The sequence below is a fragment of the Capra hircus genome, chromosome 14 (assembly GCF_001704415.2).
Source record: "Capra hircus breed San Clemente chromosome 14, ASM170441v1, whole genome shotgun sequence".
In the NCBI taxonomy this organism is placed as follows: Eukaryota; Metazoa; Chordata; class Mammalia; order Artiodactyla; family Bovidae; genus Capra; species Capra hircus.
The window spans coordinates 55,692,206-55,708,602 of record NC_030821.1 but is presented as its reverse complement, the minus strand read 5'-3'; the positions used below and the strand labels follow the sequence as shown (position 1 = coordinate 55,708,602).

Below are 16,397 nucleotides of genomic sequence, written 5' to 3'. Positions count from 1 at the left end.
CCATCTCCTTGTGAATAATTACATTCTTATTCATACCCCTAAATTACATTTTAAAAGGGAATATCAATATAAATATTTATTATTTTAGACATAAGTGAGATTTTGTCACAAGTCATCTGAAGTTACGCATTTTCAAAAAAGTGGTGTTTTTAAATACAAATAAGTTAAAATAGAAACAGATACACTCAGATGTTCGTCATGATGTAGCAGCATCTTTGTAGCATCTTCAAATTGTTCAAATAGTTTCAAACAGACAGAAGTATCTGAGAACTTTGAAGAAGGCTGCTCGACTGGATGTTGACATTAGGCGCGGGGTAGGTCACACGGCAGTTTAAACTAAAGCTGCTTAGTTCAGAGGGTACTGCTGTTTTATCACCATATTTAAAACTCCGTTCCTCTTTTACTCCCTCAAACTGAGCTCAGGGATATAATGGATCCCATTATAGGTAAAAGGTCTGTGACTCAGCCATCGAGCTGCTCAAACTCTTGGCTGTTTTAATTGCCACCATTAAAGCTTTAGTACTTTTATCTCATAAAAATAGATATCATCGATGTAAAATGTGTGCCTGTCGAAAATACATTGGTACCTCTGCCCTGGTGGTTAGCTAATCATCCTTCCGAGTTTCAGGAGAGTTAGGTTTTAGGCAGATGGGAACCTGACATAGATCACAGATTTGTTGAGATGGAGTCACTTAATTAAGAAAAGAATTCATGTAGTAATAAAGGGTAACATCTAGTTAGAAATATCCTCAGAAAAGAAGCTTGTTTTGCTTTGGTTTGTGTTTTAAGTGCATTTAACTGATGGAAGGACGGTGGATTTTTACTCAGCTCATTCTTGAACCCTAGAGAATAATGATGCTTTTCTGATTTTGATGCTAAAACTTCAACAATTCAAGGGAAATGTACCAGTCGCTCTTCCGACCCTGTTAGACACACCTGTGTACACTTAAGTGCAGTAATTGGCGGTGTTTCTCTGCCTGTCTTCTGCAGAGGGGCAGATATCAAGGTGGAAAGGGAGCTCCAAGAACACAGTGGGAGCCAAATGTTAAAATGTGAGAAGCGACTTTGTTCTGCTGCTTTCCCTCCAATGTGGCCCCCAGTCAGAGTCATTCATTATTCATACGGCCGTGCACAAACAAGGTAAAATGTCTCTGGAAGAGATCTGAAATGAGCACATCACGAGAAAGCTTCACCTCCTGCCCACTCTGTACATAGGGACCCCTCTGTAGTTCAAATGGGAGCAAATAATTGGTGGGCAATTCATTGAGTTCTTTTCCCTCCTGCAGTTGTAATTGTGGAATCATGTTCGGTTGAGAGAAAAAAAAAATCTTGACTGTAGAAGGATCTCCATTCTGAACCAGCTCTAAAACTAAAACCTACCCACACAAAGCAATTGTGAGCTGATATACATAACCAGCCTTCTCTTCTTGCCCAGCTGTGTAGATTCAATTATAATAATTTTCTCAGTTGCATAACATTGCTGTTTGTTTATTACTGCGTTATTAGTCAGTGAATGAACCTCCCTCTTTTTGACCCCTCAGCAGTGTTTATAAAATACTTAATTGCTTTGGTATCTTCTGTTTCATGTATAATTCCAGCTGGAAGGAGTCATGGGGACACAATCCCCTTTAAGTGTTAAACCGACTGTTTCTAAGGTGCAGGAAACTTTCTGTTAAAATACACATCAGGAACCTTTAATATTGCTTGTAGTGCAGTTTCTTTTCTTTTTCTCCCTTCTTTTTTAAAATTTGAACACAGTGATTAAAAAAAAAAAAAAATCTCCTTGTGATGGTTTCAGTGGTGCTTAACTATCTCAGAGTGTCAGACTCCAGCCTGCCTGTAGTGCCTACACCCTTCATTTCATCTCGGTTCTTCCTGTCGGAGTGGGTCCCACCTCTGTCCAGCTGGTACTTCGCACACAGCTGTCTGTGTCATTATGCCTTCCTCCTCTCTGAAGACAGGGCAACAGGAATGGGCCTCCCTGGTGGCTCAGATGGTAAAGTATCTGCCTGCAGTGCAAGAGGCCCAGGTTTGATCCCTGGATTGGGAAGATCACTGGAGAAGGGAATGGCTACCCACTCTAGGAGCCTGACGGGCTGTAGTGTGTGGGGTTGCAGAGACTCAGATACGACTGAGTGATTTTCACAGGAATGGGTGAGCTGCAATGATTAGATAATAGGTGTAGTAGCTAAGATGTGGGCTCCACAGAGAGGTGACCTGGCTTGAATCCTGACTCTTGTAACGAGCTTTTTGTGACTTTGGACAAATGCATCACCTCTTTGTGCGCCTCAGTCCTCCCATCTATCAAGTGGGGATAATTTCCCCAGGTGGGTTGTGAGCACAGAGAGGTGCTTGGCGCAGGAGGGCTCAGTGTCACCGTCAACAGAGCAGCATCGCAAAGCGATGGACAAGTCCTGCTGTGCTCTCTGTGCTCCTGCGGTCAGTGGGATGTCTGCATGCGAGGGGGATCCAGGATGGGGAGGGGGAAGACTGAAAACCATTAAGACGTGAGTGGCTGGGGATTTTAAGGTATGCGTTGTTGCTGCGTAACAAATTGCCACAGATTTCGTGGCTTCTGACAATACCGTGTTCTTATCCCCCGTTTCTGTGAGTCAGGATTTGAGCCCAGCTCAGCTGCCTCCTAGGCTTGGGGCCTTTTCAGGCTGCTATCAGGAGTGGGGACTGTGTTTACATCTGGAGTCTTGGCTGGGCAGGGATTGACTTCTGTGTCCACTGGGGTTGTGGGCCGAATTCACTTTAGGTAGCTGTGTGACTTGGTGCCTCAGCCTGGGGCTGTCCTTGACCTCTGGAGGCTGCCCTTGGCTCGTGACCATGGTGGGTTGCTCCCAGCTGGCAGCAAGGAATGTCTGGCTCTCAAGGGGGGACCCACACCCTCTTCACAAGCTTCCTGATTAAGTCAGGCGCGCCTTTAAGTAACTCAAAGCCAACTGATTTGGGGTTTCTAATCATACTTGCGAGTCCCTCTCAGCTTGGCCACGTCTGCTGGCCAGCAGCCACAGGTCCCCCTTGCGGCTAGCAGGTGGAGATTGTGGGGTCACCTTAGAATTCTGCCTCCTACAAGATGTGAATGATTTTTTTTTTTTAATAGAACCAAAGCAGTCTATCATTAAGCATTTATTGCAACTAGATCTTTCGCTAGCCTCACAAGCTCTGAGTCCTGGAGAACTTACTGGGTGTAAATTAGCTTTATTACTGAGCTCCTTACAAATGGATTTTTTTCCCCCTTAAAGACTGTTCTATTCCCATTTCTACACAAACCCCTGGGATTGTTCTGTGTTAGGTAAAGACACAGAACTATTGAGGTTTGACTTTTTAAGTTGGTAGGAGCAGCATTGTAAGCTACCTTTAACACTGACCTTTTTAGGCTAGTAGACGTCTATAAAGTGCAAATGTGGAATGAAGTGGTTTTCCAGGGCCAAACTCTATACGTTCCCCCTTTCTAACTCAAGGATCAACGAACTTTAGGTACACCAGTGATAGCAAAAAAAAAAAAAAAAAAAGAAGAAAACAACAATGGAAGTGTACAGTAAAAACAAGAAAAAAAAAAACCAAACGATTGAATTGAACTAAACTATTTTTGGTGTGTAAATTTGGTCTTTGTCCTTAGTGGCTTGAATAGGCTCTATTTATGCAAAACATGTCGACCAGCCCGGAAGCACTGCTGTCTTGTTTTGCTGAGCTTCATCCCTGGTAAGCTCGGTGGCTTCAGCTCTGGGTGTCTGCTGCCAAATTCAAGCATCCAAAAAGCCTTTTGAGAACTGTACAGACCTTAGAGATAACTGGAAATAGGGAAGAGGAATGCCCCTGTAACTGGGATTAGTTCTACAGATTCTCATTCTCTGGCGATTGTGGAGTGGAGGCTGTTAAAGGCAGGGTGCCCTGTGCAAGGTGGTGAAGGAAGAAACAGGAGGGAAAGGAGAGACAGTACAGTTGGCCTTGTTAAGGACCCCGAGCACATTCGTTATCTTTCCTGTTTTTACTTCTAGGAAGTAATGTCCAGTAACAGATAACACTTGAGGATTTACTGCTTTTAGGAAGCAAGACCTTCGGAACAAGAGGGTGAAAGTTTGGCCCTGTCTCAGATTCCTCTAATGGGGTCAGAGTTTGGGTTGCTTACTGGAAGTCAGAGGCACTGCGATGCCACATTTGCAGACCCTGTCTCTTTTTGGTGGGGGGATGGTGCGGCAGCTGTAGGAGGAGAGTGGGTGTCATCCTTACGGTGGGCGGGCCTGCTGCCTGCAGGGACTGTCCCCTTGTGTGCCGTCCAGGCTGCCCAGGAAGTCACTCAACGGCTTTCAATCGTGTTGTGTTCATGCTGGTTTCTGTCTCTCCCCTGCCCAGAGGAGTGAGGCTTTTCTCAACCAACCCCTCTGCGTTTCCCTTCTATTACAAGTACTTTGGGGAAGGAGATTTCAAGGTTAGGGGTGTGGTCTGATGACCGCACAGGCTCTTTGGAGAACTGACACATGTTAACGCAACGTTCAAGTCTTGTCTAAACAACTAAGCTGATTTTCCCAGGCACTTGTGAAGCAATGGAGAAACAACAAAACAAAAACTTCAAAACTTTAACATCACTTTAACTCTGTGCCCTCAGTGTGTGGGTGTGTGTGTGTGATTTGGATGGGACAAACATGTCATCTCATTATATGCTTTTTAAATGTAAGGCGATTACTTGGTCTGGTGCTTTTGCTAAGCACTAGAATTGACCTGTTACCCAACTGGCATGGTGGCCACAGAGCCGTACCCTCCGGCTGGCACCTCGCTCAGCCACAGGGCGGCACCCAGCCCAGCGTGACAGTCTGGTTGCATGGACACGGAGAGAGGGCGGCGACAGGGAGCAACAGTGGCCAGACGCCCTGTTCTCCTGCACTGGGAGGGAGTGTGTGCCACTCAGAACTTCTCAGACACTTAGGAAGGGGGTCAACATCGATGGAGTCTCTCTACAGGGTTGTCGAGGTCCAGTTGCCCATGAAAACACCAGAGCACAGTATGTCCCACGCTACAGAGGCCAGTGACACTCCTCGTGATGTAGTTTCACCCTGAGCACTGCAAGGTGGCCAGGATTCACTGTGTGATGGGAAGTTATTTAACACTGAATTCCGCATGCCCAGTTGGTTCATTGTTTTGGACTCTTCTCATTCAAAATGCACTTACAGTGTAGATGCTGCCAAAATGCCTACAGGTGATTTTCAAATGAGATACTTCACAGTAACTAAATTTTTTTTTTCAAGTCTAAAATGAATGATTCTGAGGGACACACTAAGATAAGTTATTATATTTTAAAATTAATTTTATTTAACTTATCTTCACTGTATATATATATTATAATGGAAATTGTATAAGTCAATTGATTATATGATTATACTAATGTCCCTGTTTTATTCCTACATATGACCATAATTGAGTAAGCTGTTTTCAGTGCATTTATATAAAATTGTATTTATTCATAGAGTCGTGTACTAGCTTTTAAAATATTTGGTAACCACGGCTTTAAGACAAGCCCTCTTTCTCTCTCTCTCACATTCCTCCCACAGAGGTGATGGATTTGCTCTGCTTTAGCTGCTTAAATCCAGAGTACATTTTAAAGAACATTTTTATTCAAGATATTCTTAGACAAAGAATGCCATGGTTAAATATCTGTATAGCCTACTGTGTCCTGTCCCTCTTCAGAGTGTAGTAAGGGTTTGAAGACTTTTGCAGTAAAGAAAAATGCTTAACATTGTCTAACCCAGAATTCTCAAAACTCCCATGACTTGAGTCTTCTTTTCTTGAAACACTTTTTAAAATCCTAAACTTAGAAAGAAAATTTTCTATACTTTTGCCTTCTCAAGTCATATGACCAACAAGTGTGATACTGTTCATTTTTGTGTCTATGTTTATAAAATTGTTCATTTGATATTTTTTTCTTAGAAATGGTCTTTTTAAATGAGCTGAATAAAACTAACTGGTATAGGAAAGGCTAGAGCTTGAGTCCCTGACTCTTGATACCAAATTTGGTCCAACAGAAAATATTCTGATCCTTGATTCTTAAGATTGTTCCTGTCCTTGTAATTTTATATCAAAGGATGAAAGTTAAAAATTATTTCAGTTGACCATTCAGAATAATACCTGTTCATCTTGATCTCCTCTCCAACAGTTTTGAAAACTGTTGGAAAGTTTTGAAAGCCCCCTGTGAGGTACTTTTGTGTCTTCAGTCCACCACATCCTAGACGTGGTTTGTTGCTCCGGCTGGTCCATCGAGGGAGGAACCCCTGGCCAGTGTTTGCCTCCCTGAACCGTGTTTTTTCCAGAAAGCCTCCTTGGTGTCTGCTGGCTGACATGCTTTGCCCTCCCTCAGCAGGCACCCAGGCTCCCTGGTTCACTGTTACATCCTCAAATGCTTGTTGGATGAATAAGTGATTTGAGCACGAGGTATTACTGAGATGGTCTTTCTGTCAATGTCATTGACCAGAAAAAGATGTTTAAATCTCAGTGGAATTTACAAAACCTTTGCTAAATGCTCTGTTGAATCGTGGTACATTTAGACTGGAGATTGAGCTGTAGTGTTCATACCAGAATTCATTTTTAAGAGTGTAGAGGGACTGAGAGCCTGTGGAATACTGGAAAAAGAGAAGTGAAGAAAACCAGTAATGGGAACATGTCTCCAAAGACATTTAAGAAACCTCCAACAACCAAATTGTACTTTTCAGTCTTTTTTCTTCCCCGTCTTAGCCACTCCATGTGGCTTGCAGTACTGCAGTTCCCCGACCAAGGATTGAACCTGTGCCCCTGCGGTGGCAGTGCAGAGTCCTAACCACTGGACTGCCAGGGAAGTCCCTGTACTTTTTAGTCTTAAATGGCTACTTAATATCTGTATTTTTACAAGCCATTGTATTCATAGTTGAGTGTTTTGAGCTTGCACCTGTTGTCACGTGCGGCTCAATTTTCCTGCCACTTCTCCCCCTGGATCTCAGTTTCTCTGAGCACCAAGTGCCTGCCTCTCTTCAGCCTACTTTGTGGGGTGGGATGTTTCCCCCGGAAGCACTGTGTCCTTTCATCTAGTTGGTAGTATCTTCTCTTTATTATAAAGTAGCATTTTGATTTTATATGTATTGTGTCACTCGCTGAGTAGAATGTTTGCCCACAGACGTCCGGTATTACGAACAGTGTTGGTTTGCAGGGATCGTCCGTGTTGGAAACACTGCACGCTATTTACTGACTCATGGTCACTGACCTTGAGAGCAAGTTGAGGCTTCAAGACTATAATTAAGAAAAAACATGGTTAAATAAGATAGGCTTTGAAATCAGAAAATGCTGGTTCATGTTGGAGGGAAAACACAGTGGAGATGGATGTAGAGTGTTTTCTTGGGCTTTTTTTTTTTTTTTTTTTTTGCCTACACTGAGTGGCATGTGGGATCTTAGTTTCCCAACCAGGGATTGAACCCATGCTCCCTGCAGGGAAGTTCAGAATCTTAACCACTGGACCAACAGGGAAGTCCCTTATGCATTTTTTAAAATGTTCTTTTGAAGGTTCCTGAGCCTTTGGGGTCACCTTTGCTTAAAGGTAACAGAGGGGTTGGCCTTGCCTCCCTCACCCATCTCTTCTTTGGTTAAATTTACAGTCTGTTCTGCTGTTTTACATGAGGAAACTTGTTAATGTGTTTGCCTAATTTATATGTTCATGAAACATAGAGTTGATAAAAATCATCTTCAGTTTATGGTAATTTTTTTGGATAGCACACACCTTGGATGATTTTTATTTATTGTTCAAATATCAGTCACTCTGTTTCAGTTCCGAAAGTGCATGGCACAGTCCTTACAAGTTCCATAATTCTCCAACAGGCACATGGAACTATGATAGAAAATGTGTTAAGCAGGAAGTCCTAAAGGGTGTATTTCAAAATACCTTTGGTATCTAACATTCTCTACATTTACCCTAATAAATGAGAGGTTTTAGGAATGCCCTATATGGTGATATCAGATGTTAATGGCATTGATTACCTGTCAGGCAGTGGGAAATGATGGGAAAATGTCTGCTGTAAAATTAAATAGCATTAGAGAAGACTGTACCATGCGTTTGGGTGTGTGTAGGGGGGGTGAGGGGGCTGGACCTGGGAGACTTTGTCAGGGTATTACTCTGAGCTCCAGGTTTTTTCCCCTGCATGATTAAGGCAGGCCATCTGTTCTTTGTTAAATGTTTACAAAAACAGCTTTTCTCTAAAAGATTTAAGGAGATGTGGGTCTGGTAAACACTATAATATTTCTGAGCACCTTTCCCACCCGACTTCAAGCAGTGTTCAAACAGAATTCTGCTGTCTATCAAACAGCCTTCATATCTTTTTTGTATTTGGTCTTTACATCCCCCCCCCACCTCTTCTTACAGACGATTAAATTTTTAAGGGATACTAATTTATGGCTTCATTTGTTACTGAAAGGAGCATCCAAAATGATTTGTATGCTAAAGTGCAGATGAATTTTCCGACTTCTGGTATTATGTGTTATATGCTTTTTCTGACTCACATCCATGGAACAGGTATCTTTCATCAGAAGCTGGCATCTGGTTACCCTAGTTAATGCCATGCAGATTAGAGAAAGGTACACATACCTGGAATTAATTCACCATTCTAAGCTGTAAGCACTGTTTACTCAGAGACTTTCCTCTTTCCTTCCCCTTCCAGGAAATGCCTTGTCTTCCATTTCCTGACAAATAGCTTGTCCCAAATAAGTTTGATCTCCGTGTGTCTTATGCAAAGATCTGGCTTTTTCCATTGTACTTACACGAGTAAATAATATTTAACAATTAGTTCTACTCCAGCAACTTAGATATAGTAAAACTGTTGAATCAGATCCCATTAATTCTCAGATACTAAAATTAAAAAAAAAACTTTTAATTTTGTATTGGGGTATAGGTGATAAACAAACAATGTTGTGAGTTTCAGGTGAATAACAAAGGGACTCAGCCACACATATCCTAGTCCATTCTCTCCCAAACTTCCGTCCCTTCCGGGCTGCCACATAGCATTGAGCAGAGTTCCCTGCGCTATATAGTGAGTCCTTGTTGGGTAACCATTTTAAATATGACAGTGTGTACCTCTTCACCCCAAACTCCCTAACTATTCCTTCTCCCCATTCTTCTCCCCATATAAGTTTATTCTCTAAGTCTGTGGGTCTCTTTTGTGTTTTGTAAGTAAGTTCAATGGTATAATTTCTTTTTAGATCCTGTATATAAGGAATGTCATACGATATTTCTCCTCTGTCTGACTTACTTCACTGACTATGATGATCTCAAGGTTCATCCATGTTGCTGTGAATGTCAGCCATTGACAGTTCGGTTAGGTCCTCGGTTGGTGTTTGCTGAAAGCGTTTGTTAGGGCAGGTGGGTAATGTTTGCCAGGATGTGCTCATTTTGTCACCACTGGGCGGGCCCTGCAGCTGTGTGCATCCCCACTCTTCTGCTCTGGCTCCACTCTCCTCCTGTGCGTCCTCCAGGGTCTTCCCCTCTCTCCTTCAGGGTTTCCCCACTCTCCTTCAGGGTCTTCCCCTCTCCCCTTCAGGGTCTTCCCCTCTCAGCTCTGACCAAGAAACAGCAGTATGTATTTGAAGATTTTCTCGTATCATAGGATGTTGGAAGAGACTTTGGGATAAATGCTTCCTTTTGCCGAGGAAGAAAAAGTGACATGATTCCCCCCAGATAATACACCTCATGGCAGAGTTTGGATTAGAATGTTCTCTCTCATCTCGCAACTCTAACTCTGGCTGTTTCTCTTCCACCAGCGCAGCTGCAGAACTGAGTGTAGGCTCCTCCGGTAACTGTAGTAGCTTTTAGTGGGAACAGAACAACCAGTTTCTTTCCTGGCAGTGGTTTCTTTTCTTTGAGTTTTTGGAGGGTCATTGAACACTGGGAAGAAAGTGAAGCTTGCAGTACCTTTCCCATGAGGATGAGGCCTCTGGGTGAGGTTTCAGGAGCCAGGCAGAGGAGCACTGGATTTAGTAGGAAACCTAGATTCAGATGACACCTTGGGCCCCCCACCCTTGTGGCCTTGGGTAGCCACCCAGCCTCCTCAAATTCTACTTCTTTTCTGAAAAACAGGGGTACATGATCACATTTTGGTTGTATTGGAATCTGAATTGCAGTCTGAGCTCCTCTCTCATCCCCTGCAGACCTGGCCTCTCTGGCGGCTCCTCTCTTGGGATCGTGTGGGCGGGCACAGGCCCCAGTTCTGTCACTTGCCTCTATCGCTCTTGGGCGCATGCATCACATGAATGTGTCTATGTCCACAGAGAACTCTCCAGGCTGGCGGAGGGATCGAACAGTGTCCCAGACTAAAGTGCTTACCTAGCACAGGCCCACCATGTGGTAGTTTTCCATGGACACTTGTGGCTGTTACTACTGTTGCTCTTTATATTATAGTTACTATCCAGTGTCTGGAGAAGCATACGAAAAAGGCAGAAAATGAATGACGCTTGCAGATGTAACCTTTTCAAGGATTGCGTTGAAATGTAAAGGTGCATTAGATTTCATAGTTTACAGTGGAGACAGGTTGTCCTCTATCCCTGTTGTCAGCATCCTGTCCCAGGTGTTGGTATTCTCCACAGTATTTAAGACCATCTCTGGATATGGTCCTGCTGCTGCTAAGTCGCGTCAGCCTTGTCTGACTCTGTGTGACCCCATAGACGGCAGCCCACCAGGCTCCACCATCCCCGGGATTCTCCAGGCAAGAACACTGGAGTGGGCTGCCGTTTCCTTCTCCATGCATGAAAGTGAAAAGTGAAAGTGAAGTCGCTCAGTCTTGTCCGACTCTTTGTGACCCCATGGACTGCAGCCTACCAGGCTCCTCCATCCATGGGATTTTCCAGGCAAGAGTACTGGAGTGGGGTGCCATTGCCTTCTCTGGGATACGGTCCTAGTGGATGTTAAAAATCTCCTGCAAAAAAAAACCAAAAAAAACTGCAAGTCATGTCAGATTGACTGTTTGGGGGAATCTCTTACTCTCTCTGCCCCTGCCTCCCTTCTTCCCTCCCTTCCTCTGTGTGAGATTTGGAAATGTGAAGCTTTAATAGCTTAATAAAAACATAATCTTCCTTGCCTATCAGTACCAGAAATCTAACCAACCCCAAATTATTCAGCTGGTATGTGTGTGCTTAGTTGCTCAGTTGTGTTAGATTCTTGAGACTCTATAAACTGTAGCCTGCCAGGCTCCTCTGTCCATGGGTTTCTCCAAGCAAGAATAATTGAGTGAGTTGCCATTTCCTTCTCTAGGGGATCTTCCCAAACCAGGAATTGAACCTGGGTCTCCTGCATTGCAGGCAGATTCTTTACCGACTGAACTATGAGGGAAGTCCTGTCCACATATAAGCTGGCATATATGCTTTTAATTTGACATTTGAATGTCATTTAAATTAGAAATGACTTGTACTGTATAAGATTTGGGTGTTTATACTCGGACTTCAAACTTTCACAATATCTGATTCTTACAGTGCTCAGTTTGCCTGCTGTTTTTAAAAGTGACTTGATTATCCATCTTTAATTTCCCTTTCCTGCATGGGGAGAATTCCACTTGAATTCCATCTTTGTGGCTTAGCTTTTGCTGCTGTTTCATCCTTCATCAGTTCCTACACAGGTGCTAAGGACATGGAAAGTGTCTTTAAATTGAATGAGAAATTTTCTCTCCTGAACAGAATTTTTTTTTTAACTCTATGACTAAGTTGCTCACTTTAACTCTATTCATTTAAAAGCTTTCTTGTTGAAGAAATCTGTTTTTTTTTTTGGATGAGACAAAATGATAAGTTTCACAACTGTATAGTGGGTTAAGTTGGCTGCCTTGAGTGTAGAGTAAGTTTGAGAACTATCAGCACTAACTTTCAGTTCCTTTCTAAACTACGAAGAATGATAAACTAATTTCAATTCCTATTTGTGTCTCTTAGCATTCTCCATCGGAGCCCTTTCTAGAGAAACCAGTGCCGGATATGACTCAGGTTAGTGGACCGAACGCTCAGCTAGTGAAGAGTGATGATTACCTGCCATCGATAGAACAGCAGCCACAGCAAAAGAAGAAGAAAAAGAAGAACAACCACATTGTTGCAGAGGATCCCAGTAAAAACTTTGGTAAAGATGACTTCCCTGGTGGGGTTGATAACCAAGAACTAAACAGGAACTCACTAGACGGGTCCCAAGAAGAGAAAAAGAAAAAGAAAAGGCCGAAGGCAAAAAAAGATCCCAAGGAACTGAAAGAACCCAAGGAGAAAAAAGAGCCCAAGGAACCCAAGACCCCGAAAGCCCCTAAGATTCCCAAAGAGCCAAAGGAAAAGAAAGTAAAAACTGCCACGCCAAAACCCAAATCCAGCAAAAAGTCAAGGTAGGCTGCGGGCAGAAACACCCGCCACCAAACAGTAGAGACACAAGCACCAAACAGTTACAACCTGTGGGATGTGGGGGGGGAGAGGGGGCAGCTCAAGGGTGGGGGTCACTCTGATTTTTGTCCTTACTGTTAAGCTTCTTTCTCTCACACCCAAACTAACAAGTGAAGGTGTTAACGCATTCTAAAATTTAGGACTTCCATTATTATGAGTTGTTGATTCGGGTGGTAGATTTTTAGAAATGTTACTGGGTGAAGAATAGTTTCTTATTTAAAATCACTGTCTTATATTTTTATGAAAACCTGGCATTTAACAAATAGAACCAGGTTACCAGCATAATTTTTTGTAAGCTTAGACCACCAACCTCATTTTCAGCAACAATGCCAAACTGGGTAAGAAGGATTATAGAAGCCAGGCGAGTCACTGTATTTCAGCAGGCTTTTCAGTCCTGCTTCCCAGAAGTTGAAACAGGAGAATTAATTCTCCCCATTTGGCAGGCAGAGTGAGCCTTCCAGGGGCAGGGTGGAGATCCTAGCGGGCAACATGGGACAAATCAAAGAGCAGTTACCCATTAGATATGCCTCGGGTAAGACCATGTAGTTTAGGTTCTAGGGGAAAAGCCTCCTACACGCCCTCCTTCCCCTCCGTACTTCCCCACCGACTCTCTGACCCCCCAGGAGGCATATTTATTCAGTAAGAAAAACTGAGAGGAAAAGACATTGAAGACTAATTTTTTTCATTTGTACTGAACATTTCTTACAACTGTTCTGAACCAGTTCCAAACATCTGAATCTATTTTTCAGAATATGGCTCATGTTATAAAATATAGTTTCCAGATGGAAGTATGGTCAGACTTGGTTACCCCGAACCTGTTTGTAAAACTCATGTAGAAAATACGCACCCCCTGTAACCCCCCACGTGTGAATGTGCATGCGTGTGGCGCACATGCGTAGTCAGCCCTGAGGCTGAGGGCGCTGGATCCCCGCATCGCAAGCTTGCGGGCCAGGCAGCCTTGGGCTTGTGGGTGATCCTGTGTATCAAGAGCAGGTACACAAAGAGGGCGTGGTTTCTGTGGCTAGAGAGATGCTGCAAAGCGGAAGGACAAACTGGGATTTTCAGCTTCCTGCTGAAAATATCTAAACAACCCAATGCATTATTCTGTAGTGTAAATTTGAATCATAGTACTTAAAAGAAAACCTTTTGTTGTCAGTGCTATATATGGTGCCCAAATAACCGAGTTACAGTTCGCCCTCCACAAGGGACTTGAGTATCCTTGGATTCTGGTATCTGCCAGGATCCTGGGACCACTTCCTTGTAGATATGGAGAACCATATATTCAATAATCGGGTCTGATAGGTAACTTGATGTTTGCATTTACTTACGAGCATTCTTTGATGCCTTGGTATGTGGTTTCTTAATTGAAAGCCTTTATTTTTTTCCTCTGTACAAACACTCTTCTAAACTCACAATCCATTATAAGTTTCGTTTTCATTTACTTAAGAAATATTTTATTGGGGGCTTACTATTTGCAGGTACTGTGTTAAGATAGGGATGTGAGCCAAGAGGATGCTGTTAGAATTTCGGTCTGATTTATGAAGGGGGTTTTAAAAATATAATTGCTTAAATCTGAGTGTTGTGCTTTTGGTAGGAAGAGGCATGTGCTTTATTTCTGCAAAATCTAAAAAGAAAGTTTTTTTTTTTTAACTTAAAATGTAAAAGAGTGTGTGGTCTCAAGAAGTTTTCTGGAGTTCAGAAAATATATCACCAAAACTATATATCTGTCTTTAATTTTTATCTTAGTGTTTTGAGTTTATTACCTAATGGTAATAATTGATTTTAAAAACCCCACTCTAGCTTGGATACTGGTCATCAATTCCCAGCTGTGTTCTTTGAAGCTCTCAGTCTACCTCAGACTGACCCTGTCTTTAAAAATGTACTTTAGCACATCCTTAGGCCATGTAGGATACGTTGTTTAGTTGCTAAGTCATGTCCTATTCTACTCGCTACAGTGTGTGAACCCATGGACTGTAGCCTGCCAGGCTCCTCTGTCCATGGATGTTTCAGGCAAGATTATTGGAGTGGGTTGCTGTTTCCTTCTCCAAGGTTGGGGAAGATACTAAATTATTTTGTTTTAACAGTGAAACTTGTTGAAATGTCCCCAGTTGCCATAAACAACCATTAGGAGCTTGGAGCATCAAATTCAAACTTTCCAGGCCCCTCCCCAACCTCCTTGGTGCAGGTACAGACTGTGCCTTTATCTTCAGAAGACCCTTCGGTGATGCTCGTCTGTGGCCTTGGCCACCCAGCCTGACGTGTGTGTCCGTGCATAGGGAGCGGTCAGCATGGTTGAGACTGAGTGGCAGCCATGCCCTAGAGTCACATGCTTTCAGCAGGAGGAAGGTGTGTGATTATCTTCTCCCAAGAAGAAAGCCTAGTACTTTTTTTTTCTTCTTGTGACTAGTAGTCTCTGTCAATGGGTGCCATAGGTGACAATTGTTCTCCCCCAAGTGGCGAGACAGTAACTGATGGGAGCCCTACTGTAGTATCTGGAGAATGCCAGTGGGGAGGGGGCATGCCCTGGAGACATGGGGGGCCACCAGGAGGGCCACCAGTGACTTGACTTCTTAACCGGCCACTTGCCGACTTAGGATGTAGTGTGGTGAGGACGTGCCTGAGAGAGGTTTTCCTGTTGTTGATGGTCTGGTGAGCGTGGCTGTCTGAGAATATGGTAACCGAACAGGGAGTGTCATTCTTAATTAACCAGCCAACCCATTGTTTTGAGGAGCTGCAGTGTTTCTGCTGGTCAGGTGAACAGAGACACTCGAGTTGTGGTCTTGTTTAAGGCTAGGAAGGAAAAAGTGTCCCCCTAGCAAGGATAAGCAGATTGCACACAACTGCATGTAAATTCTGAATAGCATAGCAGAATAATTATGTAAATTGAATATGCAGTGATGAAGGTAATGGGAGGTTTGGGTTATGTCAGTGCTGGGGTTGAATTGCTGGAGCAGGTTGCTGTAAGCCCTGGAATACAGCAGTGGCAATTTTGTTTTGCAGAACGTTATGTGATACCAGTTATTTCCATCCTTGAATAAGTTAACTTGATGAATTTGTTTATACAGAAAATAATTCTCCTACAGAGGGCTGGAACAGAAGGGATAAACAGAAATGGAAGGAAACAGTTACTGTAGAACCACTCACATCTCTCCCGTTTGGCCCTCTCTACTGCATCACTTGCAAGATTTCTGGTAACAAGCTCATGCTCTGAGTGTCTGGTGACAGCAGTGACCCGTTAGTGGTCTGCATTGTGTCCAGGCAGCAGAGAATTGGCTTTGCGTCACTGACACACTTGTGCTAACATAGCACGTGAGAAAGGATGGTTGTCTTCAGGGGGACCAGTTTTCCTGTGTGCTTCCACGGCTTCATTCTCTCAACCTGTCCTCCCGCTTCATTCCTTTGAGTCTCTGAAGCTTAAATTTGTGGCCATTCCCAGCAAACTGGCCCTTTGGGCAACAACATATGATTGAATCTGTCTTGCCTATTCAGGGGAACCTAAAAGAACTGTCCAGAAGCTGTTACATACAGTGGTGGTGGTTTGGTCATCACGTCTGACTCTTTGCGAGCTCATGGAATTTAGCCCCTCGGGCTCCTCTATTCATGAGATTTCCCAGGCAAAAATACTGGAGTGGGTTGTCACTTCCTTCTCCAGGGGATCTTCCTGACCCAGGGATCGAACCTGCATCTCCTGCATTGCAGGCATATTCTTTCACTGCTGAGTCACCAGGGAAACCCTGCATAATAGAACAGTAGGGAAACAGAAAAAGGTGTCAGCATTTCAGAAAGAGTCACTTAATATCTTAATGACGGCGAAAAAAAAGTACAGGCCATATTGCTCGTTTCTAGTTAGAGCTGTATCTTTCTTCCCCCTTTCCGTTTTACCTTAAATATATATTTTCCCACATGTTTTTCCTGTGAGCTCTCCAGGTGTCTTTATAGCCTTCTAATATTGTCAGATAATATTGAAAATAAGGGCTCAGACATTT

General features: G+C 43.3%; 1 protein-coding gene across 2 annotated transcripts in view; it reads left to right on the top strand.

Moving 5' to 3' along the window:
* CHD7 (chromodomain helicase DNA binding protein 7) overlaps positions 1–16,397 on the top strand; it is a 193,205-nt gene that overhangs the window by 92,771 nt on the left and 84,037 nt on the right. For both annotated transcript variants that reach the window (XM_018058479.1, XM_018058478.1), the window contains exon 3: positions 11,926–12,356. In XM_018058479.1, coding sequence (XP_017913968.1) covers positions 11,926–12,356 — 431 coding nt within the window. The remainder of the gene's footprint in view (positions 1–11,925; positions 12,357–16,397) is intronic.